The sequence below is a fragment of the Diceros bicornis genome, chromosome 26 (assembly GCF_020826845.1).
Source record: "Diceros bicornis minor isolate mBicDic1 chromosome 26, mDicBic1.mat.cur, whole genome shotgun sequence".
Taxonomy (NCBI): Eukaryota; Metazoa; Chordata; class Mammalia; order Perissodactyla; family Rhinocerotidae; genus Diceros; species Diceros bicornis.
In genome coordinates this window covers 46,241,289-46,261,948 of record NC_080765.1, presented here as the reverse complement: position 1 = coordinate 46,261,948, position 20,660 = coordinate 46,241,289, and the positions used below count along the sequence as shown (strand labels likewise).

The 20,660-nt window shown below is 62.2% G+C and overlaps 2 protein-coding genes and 1 non-coding gene across 9 annotated transcripts; 1 reads left to right on the top strand and 2 right to left on the bottom strand.

The window, feature by feature from the left end:
• Window positions 1–322: 322 nt before the first annotated feature.
• On the bottom strand, window positions 323–1,801 carry LOC131422042 (uncharacterized). Its single transcript, XM_058568894.1, has 2 exons — window positions 674–1,801; window positions 323–447 (listed from the first exon to the last, which is right to left on the bottom strand). Exon 1 carries the CDS (start codon window positions 1,799–1,801, stop codon window positions 920–922), a length of 882 nt encoding a protein of 293 aa, XP_058424877.1. The 3' UTR covers window positions 323–447; window positions 674–919.
• LOC131422997 (small nucleolar RNA SNORD60) lies at window positions 551–633 on the bottom strand. Its single transcript, XR_009224172.1, has one exon. It is a non-coding gene; the product is annotated as a small nucleolar RNA SNORD60 (small nucleolar RNA).
• TRAF7 (TNF receptor associated factor 7) lies at window positions 1,331–20,622 on the top strand. 7 transcript variants are annotated; one of them, XM_058570305.1, is made up of 22 exons: window positions 7,263–7,350; window positions 8,974–9,059; window positions 9,425–9,540; window positions 9,775–9,832; window positions 11,806–11,897; window positions 14,365–14,481; window positions 14,959–15,051; window positions 15,254–15,287; window positions 15,935–16,118; window positions 16,218–16,352; window positions 17,091–17,308; window positions 17,382–17,455; window positions 17,678–17,726; window positions 17,810–17,937; window positions 18,159–18,241; window positions 18,924–18,963; window positions 19,104–19,220; window positions 19,302–19,424; window positions 19,571–19,690; window positions 19,778–19,909; window positions 20,015–20,134; window positions 20,301–20,622. In XM_058570305.1, the coding sequence occupies exons 3-22, from the start codon at window positions 9,463–9,465 to the stop codon at window positions 20,313–20,315; spliced, it is 2,010 nt and encodes a 669-aa protein (XP_058426288.1). In that variant the 5' UTR covers window positions 7,263–7,350; window positions 8,974–9,059; window positions 9,425–9,462; the 3' UTR covers window positions 20,316–20,622. The 7 variants fall into 7 exon arrangements, with proteins under 7 accessions (XP_058426289.1, XP_058426286.1, XP_058426285.1 ...); XM_058570303.1 differs by lacking the exons at window positions 7,263–7,350; window positions 8,974–9,059 and adding an exon at window positions 1,350–1,414; XM_058570304.1 differs by lacking the exon at window positions 8,974–9,059 and having other exon boundaries at window positions 7,279–7,350.
• The last annotated feature ends 38 nt before the right edge of the window (window positions 20,623–20,660 follow it).

Genomic DNA, 20,660 nt, shown 5'->3' with positions numbered 1-20,660 from the left:
CCCAGCACTGTCTAGGGAGTAGAACCTAAGCGGTTAATGCCAACTTCCCTCCACAAGACCCAATGACAAAGAAAATGGCACTCAGTGGCCTGTTAGTGAGGAATTAAGAGTTCATGACCCAGCCCAGGACAAAGGCACAAAAAAATATCATTTTTAGCCTTAGAGGCAAAAATGGAGAAGGCGGTCCGGATAGGTGGGAAGTCACTGGTAAGAACTTCCATGCCTCTATCCCTTCCTAAGACTGCCCAGGAATGAGCCAGTCCTCCCCCGGAGTCCTCTAGGGTGCAAACGGCCTGCGAAAATAAAGACACTTGTGCTCCCATCCACTCACCACCTTGGTTTTATTGCTAAGCACTTCAGACACAAACATGGATTCCCACCTTACCACCAGGCCCCTGGACTGATGCTGATTTACGTTCAAGGTCTCCAGCCGGGTCACCGATGGCCCTGAAAGTCAAACAGCGCCGAAGTGTAGACAGAAGCCACCCCCTACAGAACAAGCAAGATCTGCTTTCACTCCCGCCTCCTCCCGCCAAAAGGGTGCACCCTGAAGCCTCAGTCTTGCAAAATAATCAGACTGCGCGTGCAGTTTTCATACGAGGCGTCAGAAATTAAAGCAATTCATCACAGGCTAGGAGCTGCATCGGGGAAACCAGGCCCGGCCTAGCCTTACCTGTAGGGAGATGTAGGTCTGGACGTTCGGACTTCCCAGGCGAAACTCGGGGTTGGGGGGGGAAGAAACGTGTACAGCGCTGAGGACCAAGATGGAGCTCAGGCCAAAGCTGGACCCCGAGGCTAGGCCGGCCTGCCGCGTTGGGCGACGCCCTCAGTTCCACTCGGCGCCCAGCTCCTCCCCGGACCACGGCATACAGACCCCAACAACAAGAACACCCGGACTCCTACTAGATCCGAAAGAACGCTAGCGCCGCCGGCTCAAGCTTTTATAGAAACTGCGCCGTCCCTGTGATTGGGCAACCCTGGCGGAAGTACCTGCCCCCCTCACCGCTGATACGCTCCGCTTTCTACTCCTGTTATTTCCACCAATCGCGCCGTGGTATTTCTTTTGGGGGCGGTCTCTTACAACATACCCAAGCTCCTCCCTTTTGCAGAGGCCATTGAACGTAACCGTGAGCGACGGACACACATAGCCAATCAGACTCCGATCTGCAACATAGAGTGATTCTGTAGCCGCCAATCCTGCCCCGCGACCTCGGAGCCACCGGAAGTCGTAGTTTCTGAAGAGCCGCGCGTGCGGCGCCCCTGGGAACCCCGAGAGCCGGGGAACTACAAGTCCCGGCGGGCCCAGCGCTTGAGCGCTTCCGGCTCGCGCGTTCTGTCCCTTTCCCGGCCGGCGGCCGAGGGGGCACGATGAAGCGGGTGGGTGGCGCTGCCGCTCCCGGGCGGCCGCGGGCGGGTGAGTGTCCGAGCGGCGCGCCGGGCTCTGGGCTCGCGCCTTGGAGCCTCGCGGCGGGGCGAGGGGCAGGTGCGTCGGGGATCCGGGAGGGATCAGGCCGGGGGACGGGGCTGAGACGGGCCGGGGTCTCCGCGTCCATCCGTCTGTCTGTCTGTCAGCTGGTCCGTCGCTCGCTCCGTTCGTTCCTCCATTCTCTCCTTTATTCATTCTTTCTTCCTGCGCTTTGAGCGCCGCCGGGGTGCCCGGCACTGTCGTAGGCGCCGGGAGTCTGTGGGGAGCGTGATCCCAGTTCTCGTAGGCTCTTTCGTGCAGGTTTCTTAACCTCGCCACTGTTGACACTTTGCGCCCATCATCCACCGCTGTGCCTTTTAGGATGTTGAACAGCATCCCTGGTCTCCACCCATTAGGTTCCAGTAACCTCCCCCACCCCCATTGTGACAACCAAAAATGTCTCCAGACATGGCCAAACGTCTCGTGGGGGACAAAATCCTCCCCCCTTGACAACCGGTGGTCTAGAAAGGGGAAGGGACTGAATACACAGACGAAATTATGAGGAACTGTGATAGGTGCTATGAAAGAAAGAAACAGGGCGCTGAGAAAGAGAGTAGTGGGGGTTCCTGAATTGACGGGGAGGGGATTTACAGCAAGCAGCCTGTCCTGGGAAGTTGCTGGAAGAGCATGCCAGGCAGAGGGAGCAAGATGAGCAAAGGCCTGGAGTGAGATAGGGCTTGGTGTACATCAGTGAATACTGGCAAAGTGGTGAGAGGTAAAGTCGGTGAGGCCAGACCAGGGCGCAGGGCGGGGATGGTAGTGTGCTTACAAAGGAAGCTGTTGGAGAACTCAAGTACAGGAGAGCCAGCATCACAACTACCTCTAGTAAAGAGCCCCTGGTTGAGGGCCGGGCCGGTGCGGTTAAGTGCACTCACTCCGCTGCGGCGGCCCGGGATTCGCCAGTTCGGATCCCGGGCGCACACCGAAACACCGCTTGTCAAGCCATGCTGTGGTGTCCCATATAAAGTGGAGGAAGATGGGCATGGATGTTAGCCCAGGGCCAGTCTTCCTCAGCAAAAAGAGGAGGATTGGCAGATGTTAGCTCAGGGCTGATCTTCCTCACAAAAAAAAAACCTGGTTGTGTGTGGAGGATGGACTGCCGGCTTCAGTGGGGAAGCAGCAGAGAGTGAGGAGGCTGGCCTGTGAGCAGAGGAGAGTGGGTGGGGCCCTCATTTCCTAGTCCTCCCTGGGTCATTTCCTAGTCCTCCCTGGGTCATTTCCTAGTCCTCCCTGGGTCTGGCTGTCCAGCCCTGGTTGTCTTGAGCCAGGCGAGGGCAGTCAGCTGGGGCTGAGCCTGGGGTCCCACTGGATCCCATCCTGCTCTGGGGGGAGAGGTTCCACACTACTTTGCTGCCTCCCTTGCATAGAGCTCTGTGCTGCCCAGCCTGTCTGCCCACCCTTCTCCCCATCCCTCAGACCCCTCTTCTGGAGACTGCCCACCCTCTGGCCTTCACCAAGCGTGTGGCCTCCCCCTTATTTATTCCTTCTCTTTGGGCCTCTCTCTTCCCATAGGCCTGTGTGGCAGGCACTGCCTCTCTGTTATGGATCCCCACTTTCACTGCTCTGGGCATTAAAGTTTCTCCATAGAAACTCCAGTCCCTTTGTCTCCAGGAAGCCAGAATCTCCCTCTGAGAGAGAGCAGAGATATGGGCAGCCCACTGATATGGGCTGAGGGAGGTGGCCGGCTGAGAAGGAGGGGCCAAACTTGAGGGGTTCCTGTAGACTAACTCCCACTGGGGCTGTGTGCACCATCTTTCTGGAAATGAATGGAAAAGATCAGTGTCTTCAGTATTTACTTAGGTGGGACAGGAACCCACAGAAAAGTGCCTTTGCAGGTTGAATGGAGAAGGGTGGGCAGACAGGCTGGGCAGCACAGAGCTCTATGCAAGGGAGGCAGCAAAGTAGTGTGGAACCCCTCCCCCCAGAGCAGGTTGAATGGAGCTCCTGACCCTCTGTCTACCTCCCCCACCAGGCTCCTAGCTTCTCCAGGGTCAGACTCACGTTCACCCATCTCCACATCCCCTCTCTCCAGCACAGGGCCTGGCACACAATAGGTATGAACCTTGGCCAGTTGGCTGGACAAAAGAATGAACAATTTGGGAAATGGAAGAGGATGCAGTTGAAGGGCCTGAGGTGGTCAGGAGGCCCCAGGCATCCTGGACGCTGTGATTCGGCTGCTCCCTGGCATGGCTTGGGGTGGGGCCGGCTTCAGTGCATGATGGGGCGCCTTGGTTTGCTGGTGGCAACAGAGGAAGCAGAAGGAACAGGGCTTTGGTCAGCATGACCTCTCGCTGGCTGTTTGTCCCTGGGAAGGCCTCTCAGCCTCCATTTTCAGCTCTCAAAGAGGAGCTGCTGTTGGTGGAGCCTTCACTGTTGACTCATGCGTCATCTCTCACGGTTCCTTCCAGACGTGGGGACATCCACTTTATTTTGTGGGTGAGAAGTCTGAGGCCCAGGCGGGCAAGCAGCTTGCCCCAAGTCACACAGCTGTTAAGTGGCAGAGGTGGGATTTGAACCCAGGTCTGTCTGAGTCCGGCACTTGTGGCCCTGACCACTATGCCATTCTATCTCTGTAATGGACACCTGGAAGGGTCAGTGTGAACATGTGTGTGAAGTGCCAGCACACACCCAGCCTGGGGAGGTGTCAGCCGGATGTGACTTGCTCTGAAGCTGGGTCCCCACTGGCCTTGCCTCAATGGTAAGTGGGTACCTAGGACTTCACCAAGCCCTCTGGCTGGCTCATGCAGGAGGCACCCTTGGAGAGGGGCCCACTAACCCCTCAACTTTTGACAGATGCCCCCAGGGTTCCCCGTGTACCAGCCTTGGGGCAGAAGAGATGTGGTTGCTCCCTGGAGGAGCATGGAGTCAAGTGGGGCAGATGAAGGAGGGGCTGTGCTAAAGTCACTGTGCCACCCTGGCACTGGACCACCCCTGGCAGCAGGGGGCAGGCTATCTGGAAGCCTTGGGGGGAGGGGGTTGAACCAATCCCAGGAGCACCTAGGGAGGGTACACAGGTGGAAGCAGCAGCCTGGCAGAAACCCGGGACTGAAGGGATATGCCAGGAGTGGTGGTGCCACAGCACAGGCTGGAAGGGCATAGAGTGGGTAGTAGGGTGGGCTGGGCAGATCTCTGCCTCTACGATCCTGGTGTACCTTCAGACCCATCTGGCCCAGGGCCTTTGCATGTGCTCCCCGACTTCTGCAGGGAAGCAAGAAGGAGGAAGCCAGGGAGACGGAAGCCACACAGGGAGCCATGCAAAAACTGCCAAGGGGGCCTGGAAGTGTCGACTGGGCCTGGGGCACTGCCGGGCACTGCCGGCCGCTAGGCTCTTGGGCGAAGGCCCAGGTCCTGTTTCCATGAGTTTAGACCCACTAATTTAAGACAGCTAGGGACATGCTTTTCAGCTCTGCCCCTGCAGCTGGGGCTGGGCTGCACACTGAGTTGGAGAGAGAGTGTGGGCAGGAAAAAGTGGCTCCTGCAGCTGGGCACTGAGATAGGAGGATAAATGCCACTTCTTCCCAGAACATACTCCCTCCTCTGAATCTTACCAGCCCCTTCCTCCAAGAAGCCCTCTGGACGTCCTCCAGGCCGGGCCAGGTCTCCACCCCATACAAAGCCATCAGATAAGGTTGGGGAGATGAGATTGGCCCCAAGGGGCAGGTGGGGAAGCAAAGGCATTCCAGTTGCCAAGTGGGGATTAAAGCTGGGCCAGCCGAGCGGAAGAGACCCCCTCCCTCTAGCAGAGGGAGCTATGGGTGCTGGAGAGGCTGGCCCTGGACAGGAAAAGCCAGGAGACTGGGTAGGGGGTGCAAGGGGGCAGAGCCCTGGGGAGGGCAGGCCACAGCAGGCGCCCAGTCAGGCAGCCTTGAGGCTTCTGTGGAGTCCAGGCTGTGGGTGCAGAGAGAAGGACGGTGAGCTGGGTGCTGGGAGGAAGGCAGGCCTCAGACCAGGGCCTGCTTAGGTGCTGAGGGCATCCCTGACGTCACAGCCCGCCTGTTTGGGATGGAAAAGATGTGCTAAGGGGACGCCAGGGAATAGCTGGGGGAAGTGTGTCTGGCTTTGCTATGGCAACAGGGCCTGTTTCTATAGCATTTGGCAGCCCAATCTGGGCTTGGGCCAGGGGCCCGGGGGCAGAGGCTGACCCAGGGGCTGGGCGGTCTGCAGGTGATGCCAGGGGCTGCGCCTGGAGCTCTGGCTACAGTCCAGCCACTCAGCCACCCACAGCTCCGAGGCAGGCGAGCTGAGGTGTCCAGACCCACCCATGTTCCTCCCTGGGGCAGTCAGCGCCAAACGTGTGGCCTGATGGGGTTTCCAGGGTGTGCCCGCCCCCTCACTGGCTCAGCATGGGCTTTTCAGGGGACCCCACCACGCCTGCTGCCTGGGGCTGCTGGAGGAGCTGCCTCGAGGTGGGGCTTGGCCCCAGCACAACCTGGGTCTGGCCACCCCACCTTGTCTCCAGCTCCAGCATGGCCAACCTGGGCCACCCACTCCACTGGCTGCCAGCTACAGGGCCCAAGCAGGCGGGGGCCCCGGCCACGCCTGACACACATCCACTCTGGTGCTTCCCCAGGGAAAGGGGGACCCGTGTCCCACATTCCCAAGGGTGAGGCCCCTGCAGATCCCTTTGGGCTCCCTCCAGGGGGTGGGCTGGGGAGAGGTTCCTGAGGGAGCTGGCCAGCCCTCCCACACAGGCTGCTCAGAGAAGGGGGTGGGTGGGGGGCTTTCCTGACTAGGGGCTAGGGTGGGGAAGTACAGGCTGGGACCTGACAGGGGAGCTCCGGTTCCTCAATGGGTAGTCAGTGCACCCCTGGGCCCCGTGGATGTGGGTGGACAAAGACCCCTGGGTTTTGAACCCAGGCTCAGGCGAGGCAGGTGAGGGGCTGCAGGGGGCTGCTCCTGCGCTAACCCTGAGCACCCTCGGGTCCCCCTCTCCCACAAAGGCACACAGCCCCATTTTTATCAGTACCCGGGGTCTTTTCTCTGTAGGGGACAGAGTCCCTGGGTCCCTCCTCTGGGCTCTGTGGAGGCTGAGGGGAAAGCCTTTTCTTACCCTCCCCCAGCCCAGGGCTCCCTAGCCGACAGCCCATGGCTTTTCCCAGATTGAGATTCTTGCTCTAGTTGACAAATTCCTGCCTGCCTGAGAGCCTCAGGCTGCCTGGGGGGCGAGGAAGAGGCCTACCCCACTGGCGGGCAAGGGCACACCCCAGGACAGCTGGGCCCAGCCTCCCTGTTGTCCCAGCCAGGGAGGTACTGAGCTGCGCTGTTGTGTTTCCGGGGTTTTGGCCTGCAGGGCCAGAGGCCACCGGGGAAGACTGTTATTGCAAAATGCAGCCCCTGGGGGACCGGGCTGAGGGAGGGCTGAGGGCGTCTTGCTCAATTCCGAGATGCTTAGGATGTGGTTGCCGTGTTCTGGGCGGGGCACACAGATGGGGGGCGCTGGCCTGCAGCCCCGGGTCCAGCCCACCCCGGATGCCCGGCTGGGGCTGCATGCCGCCGAACCTGTGTGAACCGGGAAAGGGTTCCCTCCCTCCTTCCCTTGCTCAGCTTGGCTCATGCGCCAGTCTTATATGGCTCTCACGGGTCGTGTGGTTCGTCGCTGTGGGCCTGGCTGCGATTGGCCATCCGGGACTTTCCGGGCGATTTGCATGTTGCCTGGGGAGTCCTGCATGCCTTTCTGTTTACTTCACCTCAGAGTGAGGGACAGCCGGACGCCTGCTCTCCCAGACTGCAGCAGCAGGCACTGGGGCACACCAGGCTGGCAGGCCGGCTGCGGTCCTGGAGGGGTGTGCCTGCTGGGGTCCCAGGCGCTGCTCGCTGGAGCCAGCAGCTGGCCTCTTGGCCCTGGGAGCTTGCAGTGGAGGAAGCAGATGGACTGTGAAATCGAGGTCAGTGTCGGCCAGCCGCCTCCCTGTGACCCACCCCCACCCTCTTCCCTGTGCCCCCAGCGCCGAGGCAGGAACCAGCCTTGAGTTTCCTGAAAGGGTGGAGCTTTTCATGCTGCCGATTGAGTCCTGGAGCTCCTTCATTCGGGCCTCACCCAGCTGGGGTGTCCTTACCCAGGCAGGGGGTCCCCCAAGACTTCCTGCTTAGCACAGAGGCCAGCAGCAGCGCTGGAGGTGGGACTTCCAGACACACCACACTCACCCCTCTGACAGCCTGGCGCTGCCTGCTCTCAGGAGCCCATCTCTCCCTCGGAGGACAGACCACTGGAGAGCCTGCTCTGGGGCACATGGCCAAGCCCCTCACGTCACAGCGGAGGGAACAGTGGGCAGGAGGGGGAGGCTTGGCCACACTCTCGGAAGCCCCTGTCCAGCCAGACCCACAGGGCGCTCAGAGCATGGGTGGGGTGCCTTGTGGGGTGCCAACTGCAGGGACTGAGAGCTGCCCCGGTGAGGCCTGAGTCTTGAAGGCTGGAAGGGTGGCATTGCAGGTGGCATTTGAAGATGCAGGGAGAGAGGGACAAGGAGACAGCAGGGGCTGTGGATGGCTCAGGAGCACAGTGCAGGGACACAACCTACAGGCCAGGTCGGGGGACCGCTGAGTGGACCCCAGGTCACACTGCGTGGCCGTGGTGTGGGAGGGGTGGACGTTGCCAGATGGGCCAGGTCAGGAGGGCTTGATAGAGAAGGTGCTGGAACCAGCTGTGCTGTGCAGTTGCCCTGTGTGCTGTACTCATGTCCAGTGGGGCAGAGCATCTCCCGCCTTCTCCTACAATGGGGGTAGCTCTGCAGCCCTTTCCATCTGGAGCCCTTCACAGTCCTGCAGGACCTCCAGACGACAGGGTGGGCCCCTGCCTGCCATGCCGTCCCCAGGAGCAAGACGAGCCTGGCCTGCCCCAAGGAGCTCCTGACGCAGGTTCAGATGGCCGGGCTGGGTGGTAGGCGACGAGCCCATGGTGTGGCGTCCCAGGGATGCTGCTGGCTCTCCTGAGGCGGAGCTCCAGTGGGCCTGGTAGCAGCAGTCAGGGGTGTGCAGCCTTCCTCCCCATGGGGAGCCTGGCTTCAAGCTGGGGCCTCGTGGCTCTAAACACAGCCGACTCTGCTGTAGGGGGAGTCAGGGCTCCTGCCTACAGAGCACTGTGGGTCCCGACAGCGAGAAGACCTCTTCAGGGGGGTGCCTGCTGATAGGGCCACAGAGGGTGGGTGCTGTCTCGGCAGTACAGTGGCTCTCCCTGGCCCGTCTGGAGTGTGAGCTGCCAGCCGTGTCTCCGTTCTCTCTGATCTCTTCCCTCACCTGGGCCTGGTCAGCGCTCCTGCGGCCCACCCCAGCCCCTCTCTTCTGAGGAAGCCCTGGGATGATCCCCGCCATACCTTCTCCCTGCCATCCCAGCCCGTGAGACCTGAGTCACACAGTTGGGGGGTGAAGGCACGTCCTTTGTTCCTGGGGTGGGTGACCTGCACAAGGTTGACAGTCGGAGCTCCTGTTCCACCCCCTCCCCAAAAAGGGGTTTTCTCTGTGTGATGCGACTCGTGAGGAGTTGGACTCCAGCTACGTCCATCACTCGACAGGTTCTCTTGGGCGTGGCCAGCATCCCCACCTCCCTGCAGACTGGGGCCAGCCGGGGCCTGACTGCATCTGCCCTGGCAGGAAGCAGGCATGTGACTTGATTGCCCTGTGTTTTCCCAGCCTTGGCCCCAGGGACATTCGGCCTTGAAACCCCACTGAGCAGACAGAGCAGGGGTGGGGGTTCTCTGCCTCTGGGGCGGAGCTGGTGGGATTTTCCTAAGGGCCAGGCCTTGAAGGAAGGTCTTGCCAGCCACCTGCCTGCATGCGGGGCCTCCTCTCTCCTCAGGCCTGTCTCACCTGGCGCTGGAGCCAGGGAAGGGACTTTGCCCCGTGGCCCTGCCCTGGTTGGTGTTGGTGGTGGAGAGAGGCCGAGGTGCGCCCTGTGGTGGAGCCCGCGCAGCTGATGGGCCTGGCCGCTGTCTCTAAAGCCCGTCCTTTGTGCTCCACCCACAGGGGACGCCACCCGAGGACCCTAGGTGCTTCCCTAGGGCATGAGCTCGGGCAAGAGTGCCCGTGGCAGCCGCTTCTCCGGGGGGCCCAGCCTCCCTGCCCCAGACGCCGCCACCGGGGTAAGGGACCCCGCGGGTAGGACTCTGCCCCCTGTGCACACCCTTGTACTCAGGGCCCCAGCAGAGCTTCCAGAGCAGTCCCCTCCACACCTGGAGGGTCGTGGGGAGGCCACGCTGTGTGTAGTCGTGTGTCCGTGGATACACACGGACACAGGCAAGTCAGTGTGAAAGTGTGGGTGTGAGTCCACGTCCTGTCCGGGGGTCGAGGCCACATCTCATCCGTTCTCTCTCCAGACCAGAATGGAAACGACCTTTGGGCCTGCCTTTTCGGCCGTCACCACCATCACGAAAGGTGAGCCTGTGAACCCAGGCCAGCCCAGACTGGGCTGAGTCCGGGCGCCTCACTCCCACCGCGGCCTGCTGGCACTTCCGGGGGCGGTGGGGCGGAACTGCTGGCCCAGAGTGGGCAGCTTGGCCCGAGGCCCTGTCTGGGTCCACCGTCCTGCTCCCTGCCACTACGCTTCTGCTGCTGTGTCCTTCTCCCCACCCTGGCGTCCCTCCTGGTGCCTTGTCTTTCACCTCTTCAGGGAGGGCTGCCTTGACTTCCTAAGCACCCCGTGCACACCTGTCCCTTGTCACAGTGACCTCAGCTCCCACCCTAAGCTCCTAGCAGCCTCCAAAAGGGATTGGGGACCATGCCAGGCACGGTTAGGTGATAAGAAGTACTCACGGGGTCCCTTCTCAAGTCTGGTCCCTCAGCCATGGCCCAGTGCTGTGTGTTCAAGGAGGTCGTGAGGGACTGGCACACGAGGGCACGGCCTCCGTCCTGAAGGCATGAGGGCACGTGGCCCCTCCAGTCGGGGGGGGGGGGGTTCCAGGGGTGGAGTTTGATCTTTTGCCTTTTTGGCACTCTGCCGACCGTAGGAGTACACCAGCCACTAATTAGTTTTTTAATTGCTTTTCTGTGGTTTCCTCTGGATGTAGTTGGCGGCGGGGTCATGGGCTGCTGTGCATGCCTGCTCACACCGGCTCCTGTTTGCTGCTGGGTGACCCCTGCCCGGGGCTCTGAAAGAGGCCTCTTTTCTTCTTAGATGTTCTTTCCTGAAGAAAAAGAAGATAAACATCCCCCCAATCTGACCACCTAAGTAATTGTTCCTTAATTCCTTGTCCACCTTTAGAAACCACATAGTGCCCTGTCATGGTGGTTGAAAGCTTCTGGGGCAGAGAATGACAGGGGCCTGTCGCCTTTGTCCCATCCAGCAACCCCCTCGGTGGCAGGGATGGGTCAGAGCTGGTGACCAGGCGTGAACAGTTGCCTTGCCGGTCCCTTTCATTACAAACAGAGGAACTGAGGCCCAGTTACAGGGCAGCCAGTTGAAGCCTGGATAATGAACCCAGGCCTGTGGGGCTGGTTTTTGTGACGTCTGGGCCTGGCTGGGCCTTAGGCCAGTGGCAGCCACTCCGGGGCCTCTGGCTGCCGCCAGCGGGGTCTGTGAGGGAGGGTCTCTGGCTCCCACGTGGACTCCTGACCAGCGCCTTCCCTGGAGGAGGCCAAGAGGGCCTGTGGCGGGTTCCTGGTCTGGCCACACCAGGGGAGAAGATGGGAGACGAGACCACCAGGCTACTGTCCTGGGCCCACTATGTATCAGCTGAGGGGCCTCAGACCTCTCTATGCCTCAGTTTCCCCCTGTGTAGACTGAGGCTATCAAAGAACCCGCCTGGCTAGGTTACCTTGAAGGTCAAACAAGATGTACTCCCAGCTCCTGCCAAGTGACCTTAGGTGTGATCACTTGAGTGTTGGCCTTTCACCTTAGCTGGGCACAGAGCAGCCCCATGTCAGGCTGAGTGCTGGGACCTGCCTGGGGGTGGCAGGGCTGGGGGCTGGGAGCTTCTGGGCCCAGCGCTGAGAATGTCAAGGGCAGGCTGAGCTCCAGGCACTGGTTAGGCCTGGGGAGGCAGCCCAAGCCTCCAGACCTGTCCTTCACCCTCCCCGCCTGCTCGGCCCTGGAGAGGGCTGGGAGCTGGGATGGCCTATGGGCAGGCTGCGGCTCTTGTTGGGGCGTGGGGCTGGTTCATGCTCTTGCCCTTGCCTTGCTCAGGCCCCTGCTGGGGGGAGGGGGTTCCCAGCTGCACTGAGCCCAGCCCTGGCTGAGTGGCCCTCAAATCCAGAAGGAGGCAGGGGAGAGGGTGGGGGCAGGGAGACTTCTTGGAGTGGAATAGCCTGATGTCCAGCCCAGCCTCCACCAAAGGAGCCCACCACCCACCACGGTGGGTCAGGCCCCCCCCACGGCCACACTCATGGCATCCCCGCTCTTTTCTTGGCAGCCGATGGGACTAGCACATACAAACAGCACCGCAGGACTCCTTCCTCCTCCAGCACCCTCGCCTACTCCCCGCGGGACGAAGAGGACAGCATGGTAGGTCTCTGCCATGCTCACCCTCCCCACCCCAGAGGACCCGGCATGAGCCACAGCCTCCCGCCATGCCCTCCCTCCCCATGGCCAGGTCCCAGGAAGAGCTGAAGGTGGGGGCCCAGCCTCAAGGAGCGCCCTGAGCTAAGGCCTGCAGGGTGCAGTGAGCTGGTGAGGCAGAAGGCTAGCATGTGCGGACGCCCTGAGGCCTGAGCACCTGTGGCTGGATTGTGTGGGAGAGGCGGCCAGTGAGGGTGCGGTGCCTGTAGGCCAGGACGCCCCTTGAGGAGGGTGGAAGCCACAGATGGTTCATTTGGGAGGGTAACAAGATCAGATCCCCCTTTTTAAAGCTCCCTCTGCTGCTAAGTAGAGGATGAGTGGGTGGGTTGCTGGTTAGAGGCAGAAGGCCTGAGCAGGGGTCCTGATGAGGGAGAAGGGCCCCAGCAGGTGGGGAAAGGCTGGCGGGCCCAAGCTGGGGGGTCAGCAGAGGGCACCTGAGAGCCTGTGCTGACTGTGCGGGAGCTGGAAAGTGAGGAAGGGGTTCGGGGGCAGAGTCGGTGCTGGCTCTTGGTGCCCAGGCCGCATGGCCGGGGTCATAGTGGCCATTCCCTGCCCGTCTGGCCACTGGTGCTCGTTGCCCGGCTTTGCAGGAGGAAGTGAGGACCAGCCCCAGCCGAGGGGTGGGGCAGGCAACCCCGGCCCCTCTGGCGCTGATCTCTCCTGTACCTTGCTTTCTGCCTTCCCTCCGAGGCCCGGCTGACTCTCCTTGCCGGTGTGGCAGCCCCCGACAGACTCTGGCTGGTTTTCCCACCTCCCAGCCTCCCAGCCCCAGAGGCTTCTCCTTATGTGGGGGCGGCCAGGCCTTGTTTCCTATTTAATAGGAAGAAAAAACTGTTTTTAATTATTTGAACAGACACATGTGCGGGGCACGGTGTTAGGCCCCCCTCTGCACGAGCATGAATGTTGTGCTGCACGCCCTCAGGCTCTGCCCACCTCAGTCTCCATGACCTCTGACCCACCCCCCGTGGGGGTGTGGCTGGGAACAGGAGCAAGTCCCCTGTGCCAGATTCCTGTGTCTTGGTGGCTTTAAGGAGGTGGAAATGTGCTATGAGGGTCCTGAGGCCATGGCCCCTGGGCACCTTCTCTGTTGGCTGTTGGACCCCCACAGGCGCCCCTTCTGCCTGCCCCTGGGAGCTGGCCCTTCTCGCCCGCCACTACAGTTTAGGGCAGCTACCCCGTCCCAGGTCCAGGTCTGGTGGCATCAGCCCCTTAGCTCGGGAGGGTGGGAGCCCGGCGAGGGGCAGACGGGCAGGTGGGCAGGGAGAACGGTGCCAGGCAGGGCCCCGCACTATCCCGTCTGGGCCCGCTCTCAGCCTCTGGTTTCCATCACTGCCCGTGGGGATGATTTGAGTCACTTCCTCTGACTTTCCCATCTCGTTTCTCACGTGGCGTTTCCATGCAAACACGCCACTGGGGACACTGTGAAGGGAGGTGGGCACTGCCCTGGTGAGGGAGGCGCCTGGCTGTGGGATGCCGGGGACACAGGGATCTTTGCCGCCCCCACTTGGGGAAGCCGGGTCTTGGAACTGCTGGGCCTCAGCGCAGAGCTGGCACTGCCTGGCCTAGCCTCACTCTGTCCCCGGCGGGACCCATGCCCGGGCTGGCGGAGAAGGATCATTCTGACGGCCCCCACACCCCACAGAGGCTCAGGCGGAGGCAGCTAGACCCCAGAGCAGCTGGGACCAGGAGGGGCCCGTGGGCTGGATGTGGAAGCAGGAGGTTTGCGGCTCATGAATGAGGCCTCTGGGTGGAAAAGGAAGAGTGTGGGGGGCAATGGCTCTTGCAGGATCTCTTCTGGTGGGTTCTAGGCCCAGAAGGGAGAAAGGGACAGTGCCCCCTACCACGGGACTCCCCCAAATCCTTGTCTTTGGTGGCTCAGCAGAGGCAGGCATGTGTGGCCTTCTGTCCTGCTCTCAGGAGCTTGGCCAGGGTTCCATGGGGGTGTCCCTGCCTTCCCTGGGAGCCTCACTGGCCTGGCCTAGTGTCCCCAGCCAGGGAGACCAGGCGGGCAACCGAGTCCAGCAGGCACCTGGAGCCCTGCAGGCTCTCCCGCCCAGCCTTCCACTCCTTTCCCTTCGGCAGTCTGGGGGCTGCAGCTGCCCCAGGATTGGCTGGTGGAGATGCCCCCTCCATGGCCCACATTCCCTCACGGGAAGCAGGAAGCAGACCGAGCATGTCCTCGTAGAATTGAATAGCAGGAAGTCTCTCCATTTACACAAAGAAAGTTGGCAGATGTGAGCGGGCGGCCCAACAACAGGGCCAGACCACCAGGCAGGCGGGGACCTGGGCGCTGCACTGGCTCCCCACGCACACGCCACGGCCTCTGTGGGCTGAGGGAGTGCCCTTTAGGACAGGGTGGCCCCGGGGGACCACTTCTCTGCTGGCTGACGGGCTGCCTGTCTCTGCGCTGCAGCCCCCCATTAGCACTGCGCTCCGCTCCGACTCAGCCATCTCCGTCCGCTCCCTCCACTCTGAGTCTAGCATGTCCCTGCGCTCCACATTCTCACTGCCCGAAGAAGAGGAGGAGCCGGTAGGTGTGGTGGCCACGGGGTGGGCTGGGCACAGGTGACTCCAAGGGACCCTTGCTGTGCTGTGGCAGTGGGGGCCGCTTTCCCCTCAGGCACAGTGAGGGGGTGATCAGGCCTAGGCAGGGCCCCCAGTCCCCGCTGGTCCATGTCTGGGACTCAAGAGGCCAGGCTGGGTCCCCCAGGCACATTCTTCCTACTCGCCACCCTAGGGAAGCAAAGGTGGGGCCCATGTGGGGCCTTTTCTCATCTCCCTCCCAGGTAGAGGGTAGGCTGGAGGGGTCCTCCCTGCTCGAGTCCCCTCAAGCTCAGGCCCAGCCCTGGGCCTCTGCAGGCTCCTCTTGCGACATGTGCCCCCTGAGGTGCCCACAACCCAAGAGGGCAGCACAGGCCTGCAGGGGGAGGGGCTGGGCACCCTGGATGCCCTCAACCTGTGTCAGCACCCCTGGGCCCCACCCTCACCCTGCCCTGCCCGGTTCCAGGAGCCACTGGTGTTTGCTGAGCAGCCCTCGGTGAAGCTCTGCTGTCAGCTCTGTTGCAGTGTGTTCAAGGACCCTGTGATCACCACATGCGGGGTGAGGCCGCCTGCTCCTCCCCGCCCACCCCTCCCCAACCTGTGCACCACCCAGAGGCCGGGTGGGCTGCCAGCCCCTTCCATGCGAAGCCTTGGCCTTGGTCACAGGCTTGGTCTGGCCGCCCAGCAGGTGTCCTCTGTAGCAGGCCTGGGGCAGGGGTGACTCTGCGGCCGTGCCCCAAGTCCTCCTGTTGTCTCCACAGCACACGTTCTGTCGAAGATGCGCCCTGAAGTCAGGTAGGGCCCTCCCAGAGCCAGGCCCTGCCACCTCGTTACCCAGCTTGAAGGGGGTCCCTGTGGGGAGGCCCCGGCCCAGGCCCGGCACCGAGCGTGCCCCTGGCTGCATGGTGGCTTCTTAGTCCTGCCCACAGCGTCTCTGCTGCCGCAGCTGCAGCCCCTGAGTGGGCGCTCGGGTCAGTCTCAAGACCTTGATAGGCGGAGCAGTGAGACCCACAGCTCGGGGCCTCTGGGCCCAGCACCCACTCTCTCTGGCAGAGGCTACCCTCTCTGTCACCGTTGCCCACCTCGAAGTCTCGGGCCTTAGTGGCTGGCCTGACATCCCTGCTGGGCCCAGGGCTGGCTCCTCTCCATGCTCTGTTCCCTCTTGGCCCTGCTTCAGACTCCCATCACTGCTTGCTCACCCAGTGGTCATTTTTAGTGGCCTAGCTGTGCACCCCTTCCTGTTCTGGGCACCTCAGAGGGGCAGGCAGACAGGTGGATCAGGCCCCTGACAGAGGCTCAGCCCACCCAGCCGCACCGGGACTCGGTTTCCCACCGGCCACCCACCAGGGAAGTCTCCAGTGCAGCCTGGCGGCAGTGCCCAGGCGGAGCTGTCGGGAGGGGTGGCTGGGCGGGCCATGGGGTCAGCGTGCCCTCCCCTGCAGAGAAGTGTCCTGTGGACAACGCCAAGCTGACGGTGGTGGTGAACAACATCGCGGTGGCTGAACAGATCGGGGAGCTCTTCATCCACTGCAGGCACGGTTGTCGGGTGGCTGGGGGTGGGAAGCCCACCGTCTTCGAGGTGGACCCCCGAGGGTGCCCCTTCACCATCAAGCTCAGTGCTCGGAAGTAAGTGCCACCCTTGGCCCCCGGCTGCCCACCCCCCAGGGGTGTTGAGACCCGGTGCCTCTGGAGACTCAGCCCTGCGCCATGTCCTGCCTCCCACAGGGAACACGAGGGCAGCTGTGACTACAGGCCTGTGCGGTGCCCCAACAACCCCAGCTGCCCGCCCCTCCTCAAGATGAACCTGGAAGCCCACCTCAAGGAGTGCGAGCACATCAAGTGTCCCCACTCCAAGTACGGGTGAGTGGGCGGGGGTGGGCGCGAGGGGCTGCCCCGGGGCAGAGGCGGGCCAGCAGGAGGGCGGGCAGGTGGGCGGGCCTGGGCTGGCATTCACAGTCCCTCCTTCAGCAAACCTTTGTTGAGGTCCACCTGTGTGCTGGGCGATGGGGAGACAGCCAGGGTCCCCAGGGAGACGGACCTTAGCGGGAGCCACACCGTCGACTATGTAATTACAAACTGAGGTACAGGTGCTGTGAAGGAGAGACCTGAGCCCCATGGGAACACAGAGGGGACGGAGCTGTTGGGGAGCTGGGGGCAGTCAGGGCAGGCGTGAGCTGAGAACTGACGCATGCATGGGCATGAGCCGGGCGAAGACCAGGGCAAGGGCTTCCGGCAGCTGGCCCTGTGTGGGGGGACTTGAGCAAATGGCTGGAGATGAGAGCAGAGGGGAGGTGGAGGTGGGAGAAGAGGCAGGAGCGGGCTCTTCAGGGCAAAGCCGATGAGGGGCTGGGGAACCCTTGCAGAGCTTGGAGCAGGAGCAAGTGTTTGGATTTCCCTTGCGGAGTGGCCTGCTGGGTGCTGGGTGGGAATAGGATGGATGGGCGGGCAGGCAGGTGTGGAGAGGACAGTGGCCCATCTGGGTGCAGTGGGCACAGAAGTGGGATTTGAGAGAGATTCTTGGGTTGGGGAGGTGGAGTGAAGGGTCCCACTGGGTGGGCAGGTGAGCTGGTGGGCAGGGCGTCTCTCCTGTCCCTCCAGGTGCACGTTCATTGGCAACCAGGACACGTATGAGACGCACCTGGAGACCTGCCGCTTTGAGGGCCTGAAGGAGTTCCTGCAGCAGACGGACGACCGCTTCCACGAGATGCACGTGGCATTGGCCCAGAAGGACCAAGAGATCGCCTTCCTGCGCTCCATGCTGGGCAAGCTCTCGGAGAAGATTGACCAGCTGGAGAAGAGCCTGGAGCTCAAGTTCGGTGAGGCACTGGCCCAGAGGGGGTGGGGGTGCAACCTCTCCTGGTCCCTGACACCCTCTCCCCTGCTGCTCAGATGTCCTGGACGAAAACCAGAGCAAGCTCAGTGAGGACCTCATGGAGTTCCGGAGGGACGCATCCATGTTGAACGTGCGCAGACAGGGGCCTGGGGCGGGGGCTGGATGCAGGGAGATTGGGTGGGGTAGGGGACACAGGACTGTCCCTCAGCTTAGGCCCCAGCAGGAGGTTTGCTCCCACTCAGGGGGAGGTGTCTGTGCTGGGGAGGGCTGCTGGTGCCCTTGCTGAGCCCAGGCCTGGGGGCAGTGAGGGCCGTGGCGCCCCACCCACTTCACTCTGCTCTTGGCCTTGCAGGACGAGCTGTCTCACATCAACGCACGGCTGAACATGGGCATCCTAGGATGTGAGTATGGGCGCACTGCTGCTCCTACTGCCGTCCCTGAGGCCCCCATGGGTCCTTCACTGGTTCTTCCCATCTGTCTGCAGCCTATGACCCGCAGCAGATCTTCAAGTGCAAAGGAACTTTCGTGGGCCACCAGGGCCCCGTCTGGTGTCTCTGTGTCTACTCCATGGGGGATCTGCTCTTCAGTGGCTCCTCTGACAAGACCATCAAAGTGGGTGGGGTCCTAGGGCTTGGGGGCCCTGCAGCCTGGTAGGACAAGGGTGGGCACTGCACACCAGCCTCTGCCAGCTCTGGGCCTGCCCATGGGTGGGGCTTTCTCTCCTTGGGTGGGGCTCCCCTACCCTGCCATGGCTTGCTTCCTCATTCCTGCCATGCTGCCCCCTGGCACCGGGCTGACCCTGGAGGCACCCGCCCTGACCCTGGTCTCGGTAGGTGTGGGACACGTGTACCACCTACAAGTGCCAGAAGACGCTGGAGGGCCATGATGGCATCGTGCTGGCACTCTGCATCCAGGGGTGAGTGCAGGCATGTGTGCGGCCACTGACCACAGGGCCTCCGCATGGCTGTGTCAGCCCCTTCTGTGAGACACTCTCAACCTGGATCAGGGCTGGGTCGCTGGGCGGTGACATGTGGGCTCTCCACCTCTGAAGGTGTACATTCACAAAGCATAGCCCTAGCCCCGGCCTGGCCCTGGAGTGCCTCAGGCTGCCAGAGGACAGAGGTGGGACCATCAGAGAGTGGAGGCAGGAGCTCAGCTGGCCTGTAGCCAGAGCCCTGGGCTCAGCTCGAGGACAGAACCACAGAGCAGCTAGCTGGGCCACCCCCTTGCTCCTGGGGTGACCCCTTCTAGACCTTCCCTCCTGTCTTGTGTCATGACGCTTTGTGTCATGGGCGTGTGACAGAGAGAGATGCTTGCTCACGGGAAGCAGCAGCTTGACTGCCAGCAGCACTAACGGGGATAATTATCTCCCAGCTTGGCCATCAAACACTTGCCAGGCGGGCACCGGGGGCTGGGCCGCCACTTCCAAGGTCCCCTTGCTGAGATGGGAAAACAGGCTGGGCTCAAGGAAGCAGCAGTGGCCCTGGCGCTGGCCCAAGCTGCTGGTTCCTGGTGCCAGTGCTGCCTTGTCTGGCCAGGGCAGTGTCAGCAAGGACGCTGGCTTCTCTCACCCTAACACATCGGCTTTACTTCCCCAGGTGCAAGCTGTACAGTGGCTCAGCAGACTGCACCATCATCGTGAGTGGGGCCCAGGGGCCAGCAGGCAGGCGGGGCCCAGCCTCACCAGTATCTGGGAGCCCCAGGTGTCCTGTGCCACTGGGGCCTGGGCTGGGGGCACAAAGCTGGGGCCTGAGGCCTCCTATCCTCCCTCCTGCCAGGTGTGGGACATCCAGAACCTGCAGAAGGTGAACACAATCCGAGCCCACGACAACCCAGTGTGCACGCTGGTCTCCTCACACAACATGCTCTTCAGCGGCTCCCTGAAGGCCATCAAGGTCAGGCAAGGCGGTATGCGTGCGTGTGGGCCGTCGGGGTGCCCGATGCCCACCTGCCCACACTTACCACCATTCCCACAGGTCTGGGACATTGTGGGCACCGAGCTGAAGCTGAAGAAGGAGCTCACGGGCCTCAACCACTGGGTGCGGGCCCTGGTGGCCGCCCAGAGCTACCTGTACAGTGGCTCCTACCAGACAATCAAGGCAGGCCTCCCTGTGCCCCCGCCCTGCTGGGCCAGGGAGATCCTTACACCCTGGGTGGTGGGTGGGCTGCCCACACATCCAAAGCCCCAGAGGCCCTGGGGGTGAGACATCTGGCCTGGGACCAAGTGGCCTGCGCTTGCCCATAGATTTGGGACATCCGGACCCTCGACTGCATCCACGTCCTGCAGACGTCTGGTGGCAGCGTCTACTCTATCGCCGTGACAAATCACCACATTGTCTGTGGCACCTACGAGAACCTCATCCACGTAAGGGCAGACACCTAGGGGCAGGGCCTGACTCTGGGCCCCCGTCCTCCCCGGTCTGTGTCTGACCTGCCTGTGCTGCCCCCTCAGGTATGGGACATTGAGTCCAAGGAGCAGGTGCGCACTCTGACAGGCCACGTGGGCACCGTGTATGCCCTGGCCGTCATCTCAACGCCAGACCAGACCAAAGTCTTCAGTGCATCCTACGACCGGTCCCTCAGGGTGCGTGCTGGCTTATCGATGGTGGGAGGCTCAGGGCAGGTGGCAGGGCCCGGGCAGACTGTGGCTGTGAGTGGGGACAGTCCTTCACATCCCATGTGCCACCAGGTCTGGAGTATGGACAACATGATCTGCACGCAGACTCTGTTGCGTCACCAGGGCAGTGTGACTGCACTGGCTGTGTCCCGGGGCCGGCTCTTCTCAGGGGCTGTGGACAGCACTGTGAAGGTCAGTGCCTTGGCTCAGGCCATCCAAAGGGGCTGCGAATGTGGAACAGGGTGGGGAGCGAGGAGCGAGTGGCCCTGGGCAGGTGGCAGTGAGGGCAGGTATGGAAGGCAGGTGGCATTGGGTTGGGACGGCCAAAGGGGCCCCTGAAACAGTCCTTCCTCTGCAGGTTTGGACTTGCTAATATGTGCAGGTGGGTCTTGGCTTCCTCTGGGCTGCCCTAGGCCTGTCCAAGCCAGGTGGGCCACACGGGTGGTCTCGGGCTCTCTGGCTGCTCTGTGCCCAGTGAGCCTCCCTCCACTCGGCCCCATCACTATCGCTGCCAGGACCGCGCCCAGCCCCTCTGGGTGCCAGGTACGAAGCTCGCCCGGCCCACCCTCCATTCACACTCCAGATGGACTGCAGGCCTTTTTACTCACCTTTTCTACTGTTTTTAGACTGTATATAGATTTGATGACTTCCTGATTGAAATAAAACCTGCACAGACTGTGGCTGTGAATGGGGACAGTCCTCAGGGTAAGGGAGAGGC

Excerpts from the sequence above, each read along its gene's own strand:
- TRAF7 (XM_058570301.1), top strand. The coding sequence starts at position 7,018 with ATGCGCCAGTCTTATATGGCTCTCACGGGTCGTGTGGTTCGTCGCTGT. Across the intron at positions 18,242-18,923 it reads CTGGCACTCTGCATCCAGGG|GTGCAAGCTGTACAGTGGCT; the intron begins GTGAGTGCAGGC and ends TTACTTCCCCAG. Across the intron at positions 19,221-19,301 it reads GCTCCCTGAAGGCCATCAAG|GTCTGGGACATTGTGGGCAC; the intron begins GTCAGGCAAGGC and ends CCATTCCCACAG.
- LOC131422042 (XM_058568894.1), bottom strand. The coding sequence starts at position 1,801 with ATGCTGTTCAACATCCTAAAAGGCACAGCGGTGGATGATGGGCGCAAA.